This window comes from Carassius gibelio, chromosome A10 (genome assembly GCF_023724105.1).
Source record: "Carassius gibelio isolate Cgi1373 ecotype wild population from Czech Republic chromosome A10, carGib1.2-hapl.c, whole genome shotgun sequence".
In the NCBI taxonomy this organism is placed as follows: domain Eukaryota; kingdom Metazoa; phylum Chordata; class Actinopteri; order Cypriniformes; family Cyprinidae; genus Carassius; species Carassius gibelio.
The window spans coordinates 581137-603375 of record NC_068380.1 but is presented as its reverse complement, the minus strand read 5'-3'; the positions used below and the strand labels follow the sequence as shown (position 1 = coordinate 603375).

The following is a 22239-nucleotide window of genomic DNA, read 5'->3' as shown; positions in this document are numbered from 1 at the left end:
TTATATGTAACCTTAACATTTAGAGCAATTTAATAATTTTTACTGATAAGATGGAATATGCTCATCATTTGTTGTAATTTTCCTGTCACCGCATTCAATTCACCTGCGCACAAGTCACGTCACACCGTCATTAATATTTTGACGTCCATTTATTCTTCAATGGTTTCTCGAGGCAGTTTGACGTAACTTTTCATCCAGAGAGAGAGAGAGAGAGAGAGAGAGAGAGAGAGAGAGAGAGAGAGAGAGATTGAATTGCTCATGCAGAATTTTGGTGGCAGCGCGCGCTCAATGGGTCACGAAGGACCGAAAACAAACTCTGCACGAGCGACCTGTGCGATGCTCTCGTGCTCTATAAAGTCCTTGACTCAGCTTCCACCGGAGAGATTCACACCTGAACGACGACACGCTGAAATATTCAGGCTGAGATATCTGACCGAACTGTACAACTTCTCAAGTTTGTGGGGGTCAAAATGAGCGCCTATCTTCCAAAAAGCGAATCCACCACATCCCTAATCAAAACGAACCGGAGAGTCCGCACGGACCCTGCGAGCCACCACAACGGGCACCGGCACGCGGGAGGCGGCGGAGGCGAGGACTCGTGCTGGACCGATGAATGTGATGCCACCGCCCGGAGACCCCTGTGCCAACCGAATCACGGCCGAAAAGCTGAGAAGATCCAGAATCATCAGGATGGACCGGAACACTGCAAACCGTCACGACGCCACAACACCATTGACCATCCGGGTCTACTCCACGGGATTCCCCGCAGCAGCCGGACGCCCTCGCCTACTTCATCCCTCTCCAAGCGCTCGGACGAAGCCGCGCTGTTCTTTGAAACGAAGGACAAGCATCGGACGGGCTCGAATCAAAGCCTCACCTCCAGTCCACCTCCAGCTCTTCAGCCCAGCAGCACGCGCGCCCCCGGGGGAGCGAGCGCCTACAGCGGCGCGCGTGATGCAGACCTCCATCCCATTGTCAAATCAGTCTTTGGTCAGGTAGGGTAACTGCTGTAGCCTACTATGATATGAAGTCGATTAGTTGATTCTTGTATCTTAACAGTACATTTTTGAAGTACACTAATGATGCAGTATCTACTCAAAAATATAATGGCAACAGATTAGTCAAGCAAGATTCAATCAAAAAGTGAATAATAAAAAATGAGTTACAGTAGATGGTTTACAATTTTTCAATATTATGTGCTTCATCTCATATAGCACAACCAAAGTACATATATGAAGTGTCCATGGATGGACCAAAATTTTAGTACTGTCAAATCAATTAATCACATCCAAAATAAAAGGATGTGATTAATCGGTTTGACAGAACTAGATAAAATTAATATATCAATAAGGGAAAATGTATAATGTAGGTGCTGTAATTGGCCGCCACACACTTCATATTTTCACAATTTTAATCCCTTTTTGCCTTTCTATTAGTTCCCAAAAAATGTTGTGACAAAGTTATTATTAAAAAAATGTAAAAAACAAAACAAATTAATATTGCTAAATATTATTATTAAAACATAAATGCATAATTTAAAAATGTTTATATATCTATATCTATATCTATCTATCTATCTATCTATCTATCTATCTATCTATCTATCTATCTATCTATCTATCTATCTATCTATCTATCTATATATATATATATATATATATATATAATACATATATTTTAAAATAATTAAAAAAAATAATCATTAAAAAACTATCTATCTATCTATCTATCTATGAAGTCATACAAATATTAATAAACTAAATCATTAAAAATGGCTTTAGCTATTTTGTTGTCACACGGCAGTAGGGTAACAATCAACTAATGAACTGTGAATCAACATCACAATAAATGACTAAACATGACAACATCAACAGCAACAGTGTAAAACAATCTGGCAAACTGTCAAACCATAATTATTATTTATGCCTCGATGCATGCTGGGAAGAGTGAACCATAAAACCACTGGATTCAATCAATAATCTCTTCATTAGGAATGATTATGCCCTTTGTAAAAGAGTGTAGATATTATTCCAAATATGTTTATATTATGTTAACACAAATTTGGTCACACAATATATTATTACTGAAATTATTATTTTATTTGTAAAATATAATAGACTCAACAGGTGGCCAGTGGAGAATGCAACAGAAAACCAAACAGAGTTTTTAGTTTATGGTTTATAACATTTCAATGTGCATTTCAGTGCCTCTTAGAAGACATTTTGAATAATGTGTAATTGGAGAGCACATGTATTCGGGATATGATCTCTCTATGATCAGATGATGATAATAAAACTGAATTATGCATGAGGATTTGAAGATTAAAGTGAAACACAAGTCTCAGATGTGCCAGGTTCAGGTCAGAGTTCACAGACCAAACAAAGCCTGCTTAGGAGTCAGATGCTGGTCAGAGTCCTTGATTTGACCCTTTGCTGTCAAATAGAAAGCCATAGTAATGTTAAATTAAATGAGTGATGATTAACTGATATGTATTTTATGTAGTAAAATGAGAAGTTTGTAACCACATATGTGGTGTGATCTGAGCATCATTTTTGAGTCTCTAGTTAAACAACTATTAAAATATGATACGACTTTTTAGAGTTATTCCACATACACTCTCATTTGATGCAATGTAAGGGGGAAAAGTAGTGCATTGGGCCATATCTTTACATTTTGCGTGTTACACCTTTAACACCTATAACATGTTTATGCAGCATAATTATTTTCTTCACTGTAATTTGATGCCACTTTCTCCTGCTGCTTTCTTTCTCTGAAGGACAATAAATAGCCATCCTGAAAAATGTGCCACAGAAATAACACCTCCAAATTCAGGTTAACGCTTCAGTGGGTCAAAGACACAGAAAGGCACACATTTATCTAGCGATCAAAATGAGGACATACCATAGGCTTAAAATAATTTTATATAAAGTTAATTATATTTACAACAACTAAAACTAACCCTACGCCTTAACCCTACGCCTAAAATATCACCTTTTAGCTTTTTTTTTTTTTCAAATGCAAACAAAAAAATTAACACTTCTCACACACTTAGGTAGTCACACAACTTTTTTTTTGTCTTTCCAGTTTGTACTACAGAACCCACTATAAGGGACATAGTAATGGTAAAAATATGAGATGTGATGAATACACAATAGTTATATGAGAGAATGCATAGTATATTGGGGGAACACAATACACATTGTTACCACAAAGCCTTTTTTGAGACCTACTGTACACCTGGAAATGTCACAAGATGCCTATTCCGTCACTAAATCTGTCTTTTCTAACAGTTGAAAACTTAAGATTCAGTATTGCCTGGAACGAGGTTGAGTCAGTCCCAGATTTGACACTTTTGCTCAGCTTCAAGCACCTCCCAGGCATCATTAGTATTTGGCTTGTAAAAGTCACACGGTCATTTTGTCACAACCACTCAATGTTAGACCTGTGCAAAAAAAGTTAAAATCATGCACGTTTCTTGAAAGAACATTCAGCTGCGACTGACGCGTCACACCATTGCGATGTCGTACAACATGTTCGTGCACGCATGAGCTCAGCTCGCATCCAGAAAAGCCCTGCATCTTAATGCGAAGGGAGACGCTGATGTATTTATAGTGCCGCCGTGTCTATTTTTTTCCATCATAGTGTATTGATATTCCTCAAATGCTGTGTTTCATATTTCCTTATGTAACATCTAGGCCTGCATACAATCCCTACAGAAATCATTCTCCGCCAGCAGGCGCTAAATATAGCAGCTCAAGACCTGATTAAAGAGGAAAGGGGAAAGCTGTCTTTTGTGCTGGTGTGAAAAAATTCAAATCCATAAGCTACCTGACACGTGGGGTTTGAAACCGTGAAACTGAAGAGTGGATTCGAGCGAAGCTCATCACCTTGTCGAGACTGATCTAAATGTACATGACAAAACATATCCATATCTGTTTGCACATTAGTTTTAAACTGATCTTCAGTTTTTGACTGATTGATACGTGTGATTTTAATTATAAAATCAACCAGAGTTTTAAATATGCAAGCAGTGTGTTAAATATACACACTCTTAAAAGAAGGTTTAAGGTTCAATTTAGATACATATCTACTTAAAGAACATTTTGGATTTAGAAATGATTTTGTTTTAGAATGAAGGGCTAAAGACACCAAATGCAATGAATCATTTAAGCATGAAAAAGTTTATTTAGGTAGATATGGCTCTAAATTAAAATGTCTCTTTCATTGAACTGAGAGACTTATTACTTTGCACATTTTTAATGGAATACAAATGAACCTAATTTAGCACCTTCTCAAAATCTCAAGCAAACCAACTAAAGCTTTCTGGGTTGAGAACAGAATCCTCACGATACAGCCTCCACACACACACACACACACACACACACACAGCTTGTGCTATGCAGTGGTGCAGTTTAAAACCTCAGGGCTTCCTCTCCTCCTGCAATCCCATCAGATCACCAATCACTGAAATCAGGTGGCCGCCCTTACCTCCTGCTTAAACAAACAGGGAGAAAACAATAACAAATACGTCCTTGGATGATTCGTTCATTTTAAATGGATCTTTAATGTGACTCTGGAAGAACGAGTCGTCTCTGTGAGTGATTCATTCAGTCACGCATGCTCAAAGTTCTATAGGTTCTGTCCTGGAATTAGTCTAGTTCACCTGTTTCAGTCAATGCAGTCTGAGCCAGAAAGAAAATTGATTAGTTCATCTCATGAGTCTTCGGGTTTTTTGAGTCATTCATTCATCACGTGTAAAATAAAGTCTGGGGTATTATGGCCATTAAAAGTATTGGTATCATTTAAAAAACAAAATAAGCAGTATTGCCCATTCCTAATTTTAAGAAATATAGAAGAAGAAAAGAACAGTGGGTCCTTATAACTTATATATATAATAGTATATGTTTTACAAAACCATCCTATTAAAGGTTTTACATTTCTGCAAGAAAGTTAGATATATATAAATTTCACTGTGTATTTCAATTTCACCTATTATGAACCGACATACTCTCAACATTTACTAATTTTCATTATGTAACCTGACTGAACTGGCATGCATGCAAAAATGCACACGAACAGCATTTATATTCCTTTACCAAAACATTATTTTACTGCAGCTCTATAACATTCACTTTTTTTGTAAGAAAACGTCATTTTTCAGTAGGTATGTCTGCATGCACTAATCTCGTCAATCAGAATGAATCCAATCAGATTTGTTTGCAAATACTCTACTGACCTGCTTATAGGACTTGAGACATACAGATGGCAGTTTTTATGATGTAAAACACATATGCGTTATGACATTGCTCTTGTGCGCTAGATGTATTTCTGTATCCAATTGAGAAAGTGCTTGATTCTTTCATATTGATCAGATTATTTCAGCTCTACACCACCCCGTATGAGATTTCTTTACATGAAGACTTCTTAGTTTGATTGAGCCATTAGTCCAATTATAAACTGATTATTTGGATGCATGCAAAACTGAAGTCCTTTAAATGATTTACTGAATTAGTGTTATCTTATTTTAGAGCAGAACTTCCACAACATCTCATTCTGGTCAGTTTCCTTGTCAGATTCTTTTCGGCCGCTGTGTGTCGCAGAAGCCTGCTTCTTACTCTCTCTCTTTCTCTTCAGGCAGAAGAGATTAATATCATAACACTGGCATCACTTGACCTGGCTTACATGTATTAACAACGAATTATGCCACTAACCCACTTTTGAAGATGTGCTGCGTGCATCAAAAACACAGTTTCTTTGCATCAGTTTTCACTGCAGTGAGATTTCAGATCAATGCCTTTGCTTTGCCAGCAGGGGTTGCCCGTCTCAGGCTCTCTGGTACACTTCTACTTCTAACAAAATGACATTGTGTCACTTGCATCCTTCCTCCCTGCTGGTGTCAAACGAATGGATGGATGGAGGAGATGAGGATATGAAGGTGCAGGGAGGAATGAAGCATGAGAGACCTTTATGTATCATGTAAGAAATACACAACACTCAGGTGATGCAAAACCACTTTACCGCTGCCTCTCACTCTTTTGGCTCCATTTGCGCTCATTCTTCGGGCTTTTTCTGGAGCTTTCAGATGCTCGCGCCCTCCCTCTCCAGCCCACTTGGGTCACACCGACCTTGCAAGGGATTGAGGAGGGGACAGATATAGAGAACAAGAGGGAGGGTGGAAGGCAAACAGAGAACCAGGCTTAAATGGGCAGGGTACTCAGAGGAAATGTGAATAAGCGAGACGCAAATTCCACGTCATTTCTCTCTTCAATACAATTTCAAAGTCCTGTACTATTTATAGAAGCCGATGTGTGTGTATTTTTTTTATTCGCCAATTGCAGGGGAGGAAATGCAGAATTTCTAAGCCTTTCTCAGTCTGTGAAATCGAGAGGGAGATAGAGAATAGACCTTGAAATTCCTTCCTCAGTACATCCCAGAGGAACATGTTATTGCTCTGAGCTTCAGCTTTCATAGCTCAAGAGACTTTATCGAGTTCTCACTCGTGTTTATTTCTCAGGAGAAATAAAAAAGATGATTCGCACAATAGGCAGGTCATATTTCACCCCAAAAATAGAAAGGAAAAAATGAATTCATAAAATATAATAAAAAATATTACATAATATAAAATAAAAAATGTTTTTATGAAATTATAATAGGAAAAAACGAACAAAATCAAAATTCTTTTAAAAGATAAAATTTCTTTTAAAAGATAAAATAAAATGTAATGTCACAAAATCTTAATACTAAGGTATGAGCATTTTGCTGAACATATGATTTTGATGATCTTGACATGTTGAGAGATTCACACCAATATAGAAAAAAATTACACCAACTGTTGATATATACAGTATGAGTATACAGAAAAATGATGTGAATAACAGCACAAATCATTTGAATTTGGAAATATTCAAACCGAAACTATCAAAAAATTGTATGTTACTAAATATAAAACAATAATATGTTACATTGTTGTCACATGACTTTGGTCTTGTAAAATTAATACTATTATTTTGTATTTTTAGATCATTTTTGTGTAAAATAGGCCTATAAAAATGTTGATCACCAAATCTATCACGGTTGATAGTATTGCAGATAAAAAAAATTGGCTTATTATAATTAAAACTATTAAAAACATTAATATACATAAAGCTAAAATATGAAGTAAAGCTAAACTAAAATACATATAAATATTAGATGAAAAACAGAACTAAACAAAAATTAGAAACGCTGGCAATTAACTGAAAAGTTGAAGCACTAATGAAATAACAAAAAATAAAATTTACCTAAATAGTAATATTTAAGAAAAACTAATAAAATAGTAAAAAGCTTATAAAAAATGTGTATTTATTACATGAAAATGAAAACTTTTAAAATGTTAATAAAAAAAATAAATAAATAAATTACACTAAAATATAACTAGCACCAGAAACATGCATCCTAATACTTTTTGAGGTGTTTTTATACAGTTTAAATTACTTCAGGTGTGGATTTTATGCAGATGTGACTATTAAAATGCAGTTATGATGACGGTCAAGACATTTCAAATGAAGAGAATCTAATTAAATACCATAACAATTGTGTAATCACAGCATTTAGGGGCCAAGATGATTGTACTATGATTTAGCACAGTTTTGCGAGCCACTCTGAGCATTTATGTGTATATACGAGTGTGTTTCTCCACTGCTGGTGTGTGTGCTCTTGCTGAGTTGACATTATGAGAGAGGACGGCTCCTGGCTCTGATTTCTGATGTATTCTGAAGTTTACAATGAGCCTCCGGTGAAGAGACTGGCTTCAGCTAGATGAATCATCCTCACCGACAGTGAGAGAAAGAGAGAGAGAGAGAGAGAGAGAGAGAGAGAGAGGCAAAGCAGCTGAGAATTAATCAGGGAGGTTAAATGTGCTTACAACAGAGATATGGATGATACAGAGGAAAACTGATGTCTTCTCATGGAACTGGGGCATCTCATAAAACCCCCTAAGAGAAATATAATTCGAAACAAATGAAACATGTATTGACATACAGAGCTACAAAATTTATGTGTATGGAATTACATATTTTGATCTGCAGGGAGGTTGAAGAGAATTTATTTTACGCATGAACTAAATATGCTCACTAACAATCACTTGCATCTCATTCACTAACAACCATACAGTTATTCCATTGCTAAATACATCTAAATATCAGTGCATATTATAAAAATGGTTGTTTGTTTGAGTGCAAACATTAGGTTAATGATCGATTGCACCTTATTTACAAAACACAATTAATATTGTGTAATTATAGCCTGCAGAAAGAGGGCAGAAGTGATCCCAACCTCAGTGATTCATTGATTATATGATGGAGAGGAGCATTTTTATTGCTGAAAACACAATTACAATAAGGCAATATAAAAAACAAAAAAAGATAAACATAAAATAATGGGGAAAAAGTATCTTAATGGCATAAAAATACCAGAATGTTTAAATAAATGTATTTTGACATTTAACTTAAAAAAATATATATTAATAATATGTTGGAATAGTGGGTGTGTTTGTGCTGTCATCTAATTTGCATAAATCATTTGCTACATTATTCTAGAGCAATGCATATTACATCACTATAATTTTTACTGAAATCTCCTCTCAGAGTTTGGCACATGTTGGCCAACATCTGATAAGTGAATAAACTTTTGATGCCAATAACGGTATATTTGCAAAGAGGTTGATGCTTCAAATGTCTGAGGTGAGAGTGGCCTAAACAGGAAACGATCGGGCTCTGTGGGCAAGTGCCAGCTCAGCAGGTGAATTCTGGGAAGGGCTTCCTGTCCTCCCCTAATTACCTGCCGTGGCCTTTGGATGGGATGCTGTGATTTGGCAGCCTTGGCGCATCCGTGCCTGGTGTGACCCAACCTCACCTCTTCCCATGGAGCTTTTGTGTCTTTGATTTGAACGCTGGCCCTCGTTGCTGGGCGGCACAACTACACGCCAAGTGTGGGTATTTTTAGCTCTAGCCTCACATCCGTATGCGTGTAATCAACTGTTTTCATACATGCACTCGCCAGTTTGTGTTTTTGGATTAGTGTCTTCAGCATCTTGCTCAGGGGAAGGTGATACGCACGTCCGTGCGAGCCTCTTTGTCTGTTTTTGCCTTGTTTGGATGGACGGCTTCAAAAATGAGCAGCTGAGAGAGAGAAAGAGGGAGGGAAGTGAGTGAAATAGATGGTGGGGAAAACGAAGGGAGGGTAAAAGGGAAAGAGAGAGAGAGAGTGCAAGCAAGTGTACAAGCAATCTTGGCTTTTCTCTTCTGAGCAGCCCTTCACACTGAGAAACATGTCTTCTTTTTCTGATCCCTCCATCCATTCCGTCACTCCTCCCTTCCTGTCACCCTGATGTCCTGCACCCCCACCCTTGGATCTTTTACATCCTTTCCCTAAACTCCATCTTTCCTAGAAGATAAGCCTGCAGACTTCATCTCACCATCTGTAATCCATGCATGGAGACATGTGGATGCTCACACACGTGTGCAAGCGGCTGCATTGACTCTCAAGAGCGTAAAATTAGCAGAAGGGACTTTACTATGGGAAACTGCGTTAAATCGCCGCTTAAGAATTTCTCCAAGAAGGTAAGATGCTCTTTCTGATAGCTGAGAGAGTGTGTGTGTGTGTGTGTGGTAGCAGACTCGACCCGGACTTGGACTGTGTTGCATGGACTGTCAGAGACATGTTTAATAGCCATGCTCTGAATTCCACTACACAACTGTATTCAGTACCATCATGGTAATTCCTAAAGAACACTCTGGACTGAGTGAAATTGTTTTTTTTTAGTTTGTGCATACTAGTGGAGACTAGCTGTTGTATTTTCTTGAAAACCTAAGGTAACCAATCTGGATTAGCAAAAACGTGTAACCTATAATGTAAATCATATTGCATCAGGATGTTGGGTGCTTCCTTGCCATCTTTGACCATGGAAGTTGTCGGATGTGTTTGTGAATGAATACTTTTAATGATATGCTAGATCATGCTGCCTTAATGTACCTGCGTTTAATGAGAGTAAATCTGAAAGTTCTTGACAATGACAAATTTTAAAGTAAAGTTCAATCAGTCTTAGATGACTTGGGATGCATGCGCTCAAGGATTAGCGCTGTCACCTGCTAAGATCTCCTCTCCCTTTTCTGAAGAACGAATGAGCTGGCACCTTAAAGCCTTGGCAACAGATGGAGTGTGAAGGTCATGTGAGAGAGGAGATGTCTGCAAAGACACATATGTGCATGCATCATGCTGCCATTACATTACTAAGGCTTTACCTATAGCATCATAGAAGATCAGGCTCATGGCAAGATTCAGTATATGAGACATCATTCGGTATCTTTGGAATACTCATGTAAATATACTACAATTTGGGACAAACTACTTCTAATTCAAACTATTTAGGATGGTTAGTATGCAAACTGGGATGGAGCAAAGTAATTATTTTTCTTTTGAATAATGTGGAACACTGAATTGCACAAAACAAGACCAGGATTGTTCATTAAGGAAGTAAACAGGGTCAGTTTAGATGTTTATGGCTTCAGAACATCTCAGAAGCTGATTCTAAGTAAGTGCTCTATTGTGAGATGACGTCGGCTCTCTCTTTAATTAACCCATTGGTCTATGTTTAATTTGGGAGATGCTCTTTATGTGTTTGTGAGTGATATTCCACACACTCTTCACCTCTGCTTGTCTGCTTATTGGTCGTTATAATGTGCTGGTTCTAATCCTGATTAGCCCTCATCTAAACATGAGCAGTTTTACGTTTTCAAAACATACTAACCTTTCAGGTTATTTGAGGATCTACTCTCATATAATGACTCCAACATCTTTGCCCTCCATTGATCAAAATGCTAAAGATAGTGAGTTTCATTTGTGAGAACAAGCCAAGAACCTTGGATTTGCTTTTAAAACCATCTTAAGCGCAGTTTGATCATTTGTTTTCATGGCAGCAATCAAATGGCATAGTATTGCGGCAGTGCGCCGCAAGTATGAAAGTGGATGAATTATTCATTTTGACTGATATCTGATCTTAAAGGTTCTGTCAGTTGCTGAGAGGGAAGAAAGAATAGAGGGCAAAGTCTGGCTCAATGTGATTTACCCAAGTAGGACATGTTCCTGGCTCAACAGCCCTTGTTGGTCTTGGAACAACGCTCCTGTCAAACAACCATCGCCCTAATGCTACATTTCATGCAATCTCAGATGTGGGATATTGGGACCAGATATCTCTGGCATCCAAATATATATTATTCTGAACCTTGCGATTCGAATTTATTGATTTTTTGTACACTTTAAGATAGGAACTTTGACTCATTAATGCATTAATTTCTTTACTCATTCATTTATTTGTTCAGAAGTGCATTATTAACTCATAGGGTGCTACTACGTTCACGTGATATAATCTGAAAAATATGATTAAAATGTTGTAATTATGAATGTTGTGGGCTAATTTCGTTTTTTTTTTACACATTTTGTGTACTAGATATGAAATATAGCAATAAAGCTTGCAAGAAAATACCCATTTAGCAGGTTTATGAGGAGATAGTCTTGTGTGACCAAAATACATTTAACCATCAACTCGTAACTCATAAAGCCATTAACAAACACCAAACACTGATTACACACCTACTGCGCTTCCTCTTTCTCATTTATTTTGCATCGGTGCTAAATAAACCTACCTCTGATAATCAGTAAGTGAAAAAGAGAGAAAGTGAAATTGTCAAGAGAATCAATTTTATTTAAACTAAAACCACTTGTAAATATTACCTTCCCAGGAGGACCTGAACAGAAGAATGCTGATCCAGGAACACTTTGTACTTGGGTAAATCACATTAAGCACAAAGTCTGAAGGCAGAGCTCAGCTTTGTTTTCTCCCTGTCTGGAATAGAAGTACATAACAGAAAGAACCAATCGATTGACCTGACGGCTGACTGAATTGACTGACTGACCCGTCCATCCAGTGTGTCCTTCAGATGTCTGTGTAGTTTCTAATTGTGTCTTTACCCCACGTTCCCTCTTCACTTACTTGTTGGGGACTGCTGGGACATGACGGCCACACTCAGGACCGGAAGCGCAGCTACAAAGCAGTGCAATCATGTGATGAAGGAGTGAGATCTGGAGAGGCCCTCGCGGCCTTGACTCAGAACTCAACATACATGCACAATGTGCTCGGGCCTGCCTGCATCTTCCTCCGCAAGGGCTTCGCTCAGAGCCGGCAGGCTGTACGTAAGTCCGGACATGCACATCTACACACATATATGCTAAAAAAAACACAAGTTCTCACTTGCAGAATCTTGTAAGTGGAAATTTCAGAATTCAGAACTATATGCATTGAATATCACATTATGAAGGAGGTAAAGTACAGTTATCATCACTAAATAAAGTCTTGGATTATCATGGAAGAGTTTATTTTGCTGTATTGACTGGCTGACTTTATATTTTCAAACAATTAAAAACATTTTATTATTGATTTCAATTGAAATTTTTATGAAAATTGGTATATAATTTTTATATATAAGTTTATACAAAAATATGACTCTATTCTTTGACATTGCATTCGTGGCCTAATGGTTAGTGAGTCGGACTTGTAACCCAAAGGTTGTACAGTAGGTTTGAGTCTCAGTGCTGTAAGGGATTGTAGGTGGGGTACAGTGAATGTACAGTGCTCTCTTCCACCCTCAATATCAGGACTGAGGTCAGACTCTTAAACGTGTAGTATGGAATTTTTGGCCACCAGGGGTCACTCAATCAAAATAATAACATAAGACGTACTTTGATGACGTCGGGAAAGAGCGTAAGGCTCATGGGAGTTGTTGTTCATTGGAACACACGCTCTGTCGCTCCCTATCATTCCTCACTCATTCTAACTTTAATTTTGACAATCACGTCTTTTCGAACGGAGAGATATAGACGGTTTCAACGTCAACAACATAAACAAACGTTGTGGACCTAACTTAACTTCCAGTAGACTTCCAAATAGAATCAATAACAACAGCCAAGTCTGTCTAGAGTAGATATTTTTTGATAACAAACAAAATGTTTGCTGCGTGGATCAGGCGGACTTAATGAAAATGCAAATTCATTATTTGCCAACAGGAGATGTTTTAGATAAAGCGCCAGAAATAGAGGTTTCCCCAGTAACAGCTGTAAACTAAGCAGAGCTGGTACGCTCATACACTGCTATCAGGCATATAACATGCAAGTCTTCCTTCAGAAATACAGCGATATAAAAACACCTGTGCCTCGCTTTGATATTTAAACATATAAATGTAAGGAATTATTATTATTTAACGTGCAGTACGTAACGGTACTCAATGAAGCCTTTCTGAAAAAAGTTCAGTTTTAAAATTGTGGCGAGTCTCCAAAAATAAAAACCGTCTATATGAATTATGAGACCCCTATCAAGTCAATATTCCATCTAGCTAGTAGTAATATATGTTAAAAAACACGGTCTCCTTTAGTTAATAATTATAATTACGTTATACTATGATATCGAACAAGTTAGAGAACTGCATTTGAAGCTACTTTATTCAGCTAGATATAGAACAAATGTAGATTTACATGAGAGCTAGTCCGTCTGCGTTTTACACAAGACATCATCGTTTCACAAAATATATGGATACAGTTATCTGAATGGATGCATACCTGTTTATCAGAATACAAGCGAGTTCGGCATCTCTCTGTAGTTTCAGCTTGTCACGAAGCTCTCTCTATCTTGGAAATGCAACTCCAATATTTCCCCATGTCTTGTTGCTTCTCTTGTCCCAAAACCATCTCGGGTCATTTATTTCACCCGTACGTTTGCGCTTCACGGAACGTGCAGGCAAAGCATAATCATGATCCATAACTAAGTTATTGATTGAGGTTTAAATACGAATATAAACAATATAAATATAAAATATAATAGTCTCGATAAAGGCTACTACTTTTTCTTCTTCGTCTCGTCTTTGTTTCTGTTCGCCTTTGTATTTGGCGGTTCCGCAGGAAGTCAGATAAACTAGAGGGGTCAAAGTTTATATGACGCCATAGACGGGCGACAAAACGGAAATAAAGAAACGTGCCATGTCTTCTAATTAAACTATAATTTTCTCCGGATTTGAAAGTTCGTACACAACTAAAAAATATATATAACATACATATAGTGATTTCTGCTATTTTTAAAGCAGAAAAATTACATATTGCGCCTTTAAAGGGATAGTTCGAAAGTAGAAAAATAAATACTATGGAAGTCAATGGAAACCGCCAACTGTTTGATTACCAGCATTCTTCAAAATATCTTCTTTTATGTTCAACAGGGTCAGAGAGGGTAGGTAAATGATATTAGAAGTTTCATTTTTGGGTGAACTATCCCTTTAAACAAGGCTTCGAACCCCCAACTGCTCTCTGGGCACCGCAGCAAAAATGGCGGCCTACTTCTCTGGGTGTGTGTTCACTACTCACTGCTGTGTGTGTGCACTTGGATGGGTTAAATGCAGAGCACCAATTCCAAATATGGGACACCATACTTGGCCACACATCACGTGACTTCTTCTTCACTTCGTCTTCTTGTATGGTTGTATAATGCAAGCCGTTTTTATAAGCTCACTTAGAGACTACATAGGAGATTTGTTCTTAAATTATATATATATATTTGTCACTCCACAGGACAGTTTAAAATGGCCAAAAAGTGTTAGAAATTATAATAAATAGGACCTAAGAAATCTTGCACTGCATTTCAGCAACAGTGTTTCCCCTGTTGTTGAATCTTCAGAACTGCAGCAAAATAAATTATTTTTACCTGAGGTGTGAATATATATATATATATATATATATATATATATATATATATATATATATATATATATATATATATATATTGAAGCACTGATGCATCTTCAAGGCTGTTCTTCTCAAAAACAGACATTTTGCAGATGTTCATAAAGAAGCAGTGCTACATGCTTGGGTTTATGTATGAACTGCAGGGATCTGCCTTTATTAGTCTCTGCAGGGGACTTGGGCCAGGCTCACGTGATTGAGTTCTTCTGCAGGAGCTCAGAGAGAGTTTGGAGGTGAGCCCTGCTTGCACTTGTGTTCGAGGAGATGTGTTAGCAGGGAATGCTGGCATCAAAGAGACTAACAGCTTGAGCTGATTATGAGAGATCAATCCTGAGTTTATATGCGCCGTTCCAAACCACTTAATCCAAATGGGAAGATCGAATTTAAAAACCAGACATTAATTCCTTTAGAGACAGGGGAAAAAGCCCTGAAGAGGCTGGGTGTATTAGTTTACATGTGCCATTGTGATCCTAATGCTGTAATGAGTTTCTTTCTAGCAGGAAATAGTGCAGAAAATTAAATGACTGTATTCTTTAGAATAGGAAGAGTACGCCAGCTGACTTGTGTCATTAATGAAACAAAACTGCACAAATTAGTCTGGATTGTCGGTGATTACATTGTTTATTTTGTTGCAGAACAGAGAGCTGAGACCAGAGGAAATGGATGGTAAGTTCTACCTCGTTGCTAAAGTATCATGGTTTCCACAAGAATATTAAGAACCACAACTGTTTTAAACATTGACAGTAATCAGAATGTTTCATAAGCAGCAAATATGCATATTAGAATGATTTCTGAAGGATCATGTGACACTGAAGATTTGAGTAATGATGCTGAAAATTCACCGTTGCATCATAGGAATACATTTTAAAATATGGTTATCAAAGGTATAATAAACAGAAGCCCTCCATGGTAAGCATGCAGTGTTTAGGGTTTCTGATATTAAACTAAACTGAAGTCTGCAGAATGCTTTAGAGTTTTGATCACATCAATGTGTGCAAATGGTCACTATGAAATTTCCTAGCACACTCTGTGTCAGCTGTTCCATTTGAATTTGAAGAGCTTTTATTCATTGTGACTAGAGAAGGTTTGCAATGAAGCATTTAGTTACAAGTGTTTCGGTCATTCAGAGATGCATTGTTGTGGTTTGTAAGTGCTTTGTAATTATCTTCAAAACTGTTTTGAAAGCATAGTGCATGAGGGAAACATAATTGTACTAATTAATATTCTCTTTTCATAATCCCTGATTCACATTCAACTGTCCTTTTATTTCCTGACCTGCTTTCTGTCTTTGCAGAGCTACGAGAAGCATTCAAAGAGTTTGATAAAGACAAAGATGGCTTCATTGGCTGCAAAGACCTTGGCAACTGCATGAGAACCATGGGATACATGCCTACAGAGATGGAGCTCATCGAACTGAGCCAGCAGATCAACATGAACTGTAAATCAACATGTTTTGTTAAACATTTACTTTTTTACTATTTACTATTTATGTATATGGCTCTGTTTGGTGCTGCTTACATACACTCTTATAATTAAAAGTTCCAAAAGTGATGCCAGAGAAGAACCGTTTTGGATTCCCCAAAGAACCTTTCATTGATCAGTTCCTTAAAGAACCATCTTTTTCTGAAGAAAATAGCAATAATCTAAAGAAAAGTTGTGGAAAGTTTAAATGGATGTTTCAGGTTCATAATGGAACCAAAAAGGCCATTAAAGAACCTTTGTGAAAGCACAGGGAGTGCACTTTTTTGTAAGAGTTCTGTAACAGCTTGTGTCCCGTGTCTTACAGTGGGAGGACATGTGGACTTTGAGGACTTTGTGGAGCTGATGGGCCCCAAACTTCTGGCTGAGACGGCAGATATGATCGGAGTAAAGGAATTGAGAGATGCTTTCAAAGAGGTGAGGTATGGCTGCATGATTTGGGAAATTAAATTAAATTTAAAAAAAGTTTGGTTAACTTTCTTCTTGCAATTTAAAATGAAATTAGAAAAATATCTATGCTTGTTTAGAGGGCTGCACAATTTGTCAAAAATGTGTCATTACACTGTATATCAGTATGCCTTTATAATAATAATAATAATTATTATTATTATTATTATTGTTATTATTATTATAACTACTAAAAACAAAAGTATTTTTTTTTTACAATTTTAATAATTTACTGTAAAGTAAAAACTGAGTATTTAAGAGAAATAATTTCAGCATAATTTTTTTTTGCATCACAACTGTAACATTAAAATTCAAATAAAACACACAGCAAATATATTTATTAAATTACAGCTTTTCTGATTTGATAATTGCACTAAGCCAAATCACAGTTTAAATTTTATTGCAATTTTTTTTTATGTGCTTTTTTTTTTTTATTCCAGATTTGCTGTGTTAGTTTGTAGGGCTGCACAATTTGTCCAAAATATATCAGTATGGTTAATTACTTAAATATGAAACAAGAAAAACAGTCAAATTAAAAATAATATAACAATAATAATTTTATTTTACATTATTGTAACTGTAAAATTACTATACTAATAAAACATGCAAAACATATATTTCTTTATAGGTTTATTTAATACAACCTTTGGGATTTGATAATTGCACTACCAAATCAAAGCCATATTGCAATTTCGATTTAATTTCAATTAACAATGGAGAGGTGTTAGGTGAATGAAAACAGCACATCAATAAAACAGCAAAAAATTGTTGTACAGTTGTTCTCAGCTCAAATGCACATTTCATTTCACGCTTTCATTGTAAAACATAGTAAAAAAAACTGTCAGGAAGAGCAGGAAAATGCTTGAATAGATTTCAACCTCTTACCTCTCTTCTTTTGTTCCTTTTCTCTCAGTTTGACACCAACGGAGACGGTCAGATCAGTACAGCAGAACTAAGAGAGGCCATGAAGAAACTTCTGGGCCAGCAGGTGCTGTTTGTTACTTTGCTAAAAATCATTTTAGCCCTCATCCAATTCTCCTTTCATCGTTTTATTGATTATTATTCCCTCAGGTGGGTCACAGAGATCTGGAGGACATTCTGCGGGACATCGATTTAAATGGAGACGGGCACGTGGACTTTGAAGGTGAGTTGATTTTGCTCTGCTAATTAGTAATGCTAATTTAATGCTGCAGTGCCTTTTTTACTGTTCTAGGTGTAGTGAATCGTTTTATGCAGCATGGGGGAAAATAATCGCAATAATCTGTCTACAATAATCCAAAAAATATTACATTCATGTTCCCTCCGTGTCTCTTGACCATATTTTGGAATCTGCAGTAAAAACTTTATTATGGAAAGCAATAATTCCATGGTTTAATCTTGAATTTGAGTTTTAATTTTGTTCTCAAAGTCATTGCAATCAACCATATGAAAAGTACTTAAAGGGGACATTTCATGGGGGAAAATGGATTTTCCTTGCTCTTTTGGAGGAAAAAATAAAAAGACATATTTTATTGTTCAAAGCGCAAACTCTTCAGTCTAACCAGAACATTTATTGAAAACAGAAAATGTGGAAAATTACTGTATTATATCTATTACTTTATTATATCTATTATTTTTGATTGCTGTGAGCCGCTGTGTGTCCCACAGTTGAGCTAGCTTGAATCTCATCCTCCTGAAGGTGGTAAAGTGACAGTAGTAGAGCTGTCAACCAGATTATCTCTTAACCACAGGATTATTTCACCTCTCAGATTAACCATGCTCAAAAAGAGCATGAAAACAAGAAGGACAAAAATAGCTGGCACTGTTATGCTTGCTGATGACTGGAGGTGTGACAGTTGAACACCCCATTGTTGTATAGTATGTATTTGCATGAAACTCAAAATGTAAGGGATTGTCAGTAACAGAATGAAAATATTTATATTAGGTGTGTGTGTGTGTGTGTGTGTGTGTGTGTGTGTTAATTTTATTCAAAATTGTTAACTAACAAAAATATTTTAAGAATTAAATAATTGTTTCATGTGTAATAATTCAAAATAAGAAAGAAAAAAGTGTAAAAGAGAAAATTGGTCTGTTAATTTTAAATGTAAGTAAAACAAATTTTTTAAGAAATGTTATATAATTGTGTGCAATAAATATATTGACACAAGTATAATTTGTGATACTGTGTGGATGTCCTGAGTCCTTTAGAAAAACCAGTGGGGAACCAATGTTATAGTGTTAAGTGGATATTTAAATAAAACAATTTCTGGTGTTTCTTCTTTCAGAATTTGTGCGAATGATGTCGCGCTAGAGGAAGGGTGGACAAACCACATGAAAAACTGGATCTCTAGTGCTCCGACATAAATAGAGGAGGATGAAGGAGAGGAAAAATTAGGAGGAAACGGGAGCAGCCTCACAAGAGGAACTTCTGGAACATGACCTCTGACCTCAAAGCACAAATGAAAGAACTGCACTATAACCCTTCATAAGCCCAGACGCCAACAGTGGGGATGAGAGGACGACTCTAAAATAAACTGAAATATATCTGTGTAACAGGGGTTTTTAACCTTTATCAAAGCCTGCAAAGGGTCTGATGCAAAAAATATGCCCCGAGAGAAACCATTTAAAACTGATAAAACTCAAATATTAAAATATCCAGTACTTTCATTTACTGGCATCTCACATCTACTTTGTAGAGAGCATCAGATGAATTGCAATAACATTGCTGTTTCATATTTAAGCTATTTATTAATATTTGTAAAGTACATAGAGATGAGTGTGTGTAGTTTCCCTTTAAAAGACTCTGGCTGTTTTACAGTAGCCTATGATAGATTATTACTCACAAAGATTTTATTTTGTATATCAATGTACTGGTAAATGCTGGAAAACTTTGCTATCAGTCATTTGCTATTATTGTACAGTACATCGGACCTATGCACTACTGTATGAGTGGACATATTTTTGAAATGTAGAGAAAGATTTGCCATAAAGAAAACATTAAACTGCCCTTGTTTGCACACTGTCTTGCATGACTGATAGTGCTGATTCATTTGAGTCAACACAGCTGAGTAGCATACACTTATAAGCACACTTTGCATAGTTTTGTCATGTATTTAAATGTGGTAAGTTTAGTTAACAGTCAAATGAGCATCTTTGATCTTAATTCATTATTTGAGATCTACTTTGTGTGAGTGAATGTGAGCTTGAGAGGTTGGATTGGTTTTCTTGTGTCTTATTTGTGTGTTTTCAAGTTTGTCTTACCTGAGTTATTCTATGCATGCCAAAAAACTTTTTGTAGAGTGTAGATTTCATTAAAAACTTGTGCAATAAAACAGTTTCTGTTTTAAATTTCTTAAAACACAGTGACTAAAAATGAAAATAACGAAGCAATTGTATTACTGAATCACATATCCACCTTGACTGAAGGTAAGAACATGATATGTCATGAACATTTCCAGCACATCATTAGTATTTTGTGCATCCTAAATGCACACAAATAAATTATATTTTGACAAATTAAAGCTAGATTAGAAAAGACGCACAACATTTACAACAACGGCTAAATGTTAAGTTTTAGTGAAATTACACTATGACTGAATTAAAATAAGACAAAATATTTTTTTTTTAATCTAAATAAATATTTGTTATTCATTCAAAATAATTTAAATGAATTAATATAACATCAAATTTAAATTAAATATTGAAATTAATATTAAATATTTTACGCGTAGTAATTCCTTTTTATTTTATGGACTAATGGATATGTAAAAAATCTAAGCATAATGCTTTTAGCAAAATTATATTTTTAACTTTTTAACAAAATATAATTGATAATTCAGATGCCGCTGTTCTGGAATCAGATTTTATTCGTTTCTGAAACGCGACCGTATATCGAACAGCTGCTCGGAGATCAGCGCTAGGTGGGCGGGACCATAAATACCTAGACGCCTCATTGGCCGCTCGACCGCACGTCAACGTCGCCGCCATATTGGAGCGGGCAACTCTCATAACTCTCACATCAGGACAGAAGAAAACATACCTGACTTATCGACAGATTGGACACCTACAAACCGTCACACGATAATAAAAACAGACTCCGAAGTGCTGTTCTGAATCAACAGAGTCGCGAACAGGCTCCGAAGTCAAGATCTGTATGAACCGAGTCGCGAACAGGCTCCGAAGTCCCGATCTGAATCAACAGAGTCGCGAACAGGCTCCGAAGTCAAGATCTGTATGAACCGAGTCGCGAACAGGCTCCGAAGTCCCGATCTGAATCAACAGAGTCGCGAACAGGCTCTGAAGTGCTGATCTGAATCAACCGAGTCGCGAACAAGCTCCGAAGTGCCGATCTGAATCAACCGAGTCGCGAACAGGCTCCGAAGCATAGACATATAAATAACTAGACGCCTCATTGGTCGCTCTGAGCCGTTGCTGCGATACGTCAACGCGTCCGCCATGTTAGTGAGGGCAAGACTGCCTTAAAAATACATGGAGGTAAACCGGGAGCTGCGGTTTTTTCTGAATAAAAACACGATAATGTTCACATTTATCAACCGATTTCAGGTTTGTGATATATGTGCTGTCAAAAACTTTGCCTCCAGTTATTTAGTTAGGTTTGGAAAATTATTAATTTTCGTAAGGAATTGTGAAAGCTCACATTTGTCTCACTTGTTGATTTCGTTGATTATTTTCGGTTTACAATTCTAATGTTAATTTAGTATAACTGTGACATATGCATATAATTTAATTTGAACATACATTAAATGTAGTTGTTTTATTGCTTTCTCTGTATTCAATGCCAACATTTTTCTTTCTTTTTTTCTCTCTTTCGTGGCTCAGATCAGAACACAGCTCATTCCCTTTGAAATTCTGTGATAAAATCTAAGTAATACATCTTTAAACACTAGTAATTTACTATTGTTGAGAAAATGTAATAAAACAAGTAAATACAAATCAAAAAGTGACACTATAGCCTACAGATGAACTCCACCACAAATAACAACACATGTAACTGATAAAGCTATGGTTCCAGTGAAGATGAAAATATGCACTGATACAGTGCACAGTAGAAAAGTGATATGTTATATTAAAAAGTACATGTAGTACAACTTAAAGTAAAGTGAATAATATGAAAAGCGAGTACAACGCTACAATAACACATTCGATATAATAGATTTATAATAGTATAAAATTATTTGTATAATATAAATAATACCATAATAAATAACTTAACAACAATAGGTTAACAATAGCAAGAAGAATATGTAATATCAAGGGTGAAATAATACAGAATAGACAAAAATGAAGAATAAATGAATAGTTAATTAAAGAGTAAAATAAAAAACAATTGAAATGTAATTTTAAAATACTATTTGTTTAATAATTATTAATCAAATTAAGACACAATACAAAAAAATTGTGGACATGAGTTCCAAATTGTGTTTAATTAATGAGCTCCTTAAGTATAATATATACATGTATAATATATATATATATATATATATATATATATATATG

The 22239-nt window shown here is 36.2% G+C and overlaps 1 protein-coding gene across 3 annotated transcripts; it reads left to right on the top strand.

Moving 5' to 3' along the window:
* Window positions 1-255: 255 nt before the first annotated feature.
* Window positions 256-20054, top strand: cabp1b (calcium binding protein 1b). Of its 3 annotated transcripts, none has more exons than XM_052607318.1 (8): window positions 8596-9599; window positions 12066-12224; window positions 15453-15483; window positions 16112-16255; window positions 16604-16713; window positions 17657-17731; window positions 17815-17887; window positions 19008-20054. In XM_052607318.1, the coding sequence occupies exons 1-8, from the start codon at window positions 9471-9473 to the stop codon at window positions 19031-19033; spliced, it is 747 nt and encodes a 248-aa protein (XP_052463278.1). In that variant the 5' UTR covers window positions 8596-9470; the 3' UTR covers window positions 19034-20054. The 3 variants fall into 3 exon arrangements, with proteins under 3 accessions (XP_052463277.1, XP_052463278.1, XP_052463279.1); XM_052607319.1 differs by having other exon boundaries at window positions 9464-9599; window positions 12066-12228; XM_052607317.1 differs by lacking the exons at window positions 8596-9599; window positions 12066-12224 and adding an exon at window positions 256-995.
* The last annotated feature ends 2185 nt before the right edge of the window (window positions 20055-22239 follow it).

Coding starts and splice junctions, on each gene's coding strand:
- cabp1b (XM_052607317.1), top strand. CDS start 471: ATGAGCGCCTATCTTCCAAAAAGCGAATCCACCACATCCCTAATCAAA. Junction 996..15,452: donor TCAAATCAGTCTTTGGTCAG/GTAGGGTAACTG, acceptor ATTTTGTTGCAG/AACAGAGAGCTGAGACCAGA. Junction 17,732..17,814: donor AGAAACTTCTGGGCCAGCAG/GTGCTGTTTGTT, acceptor TTATTCCCTCAG/GTGGGTCACAGAGATCTGGA.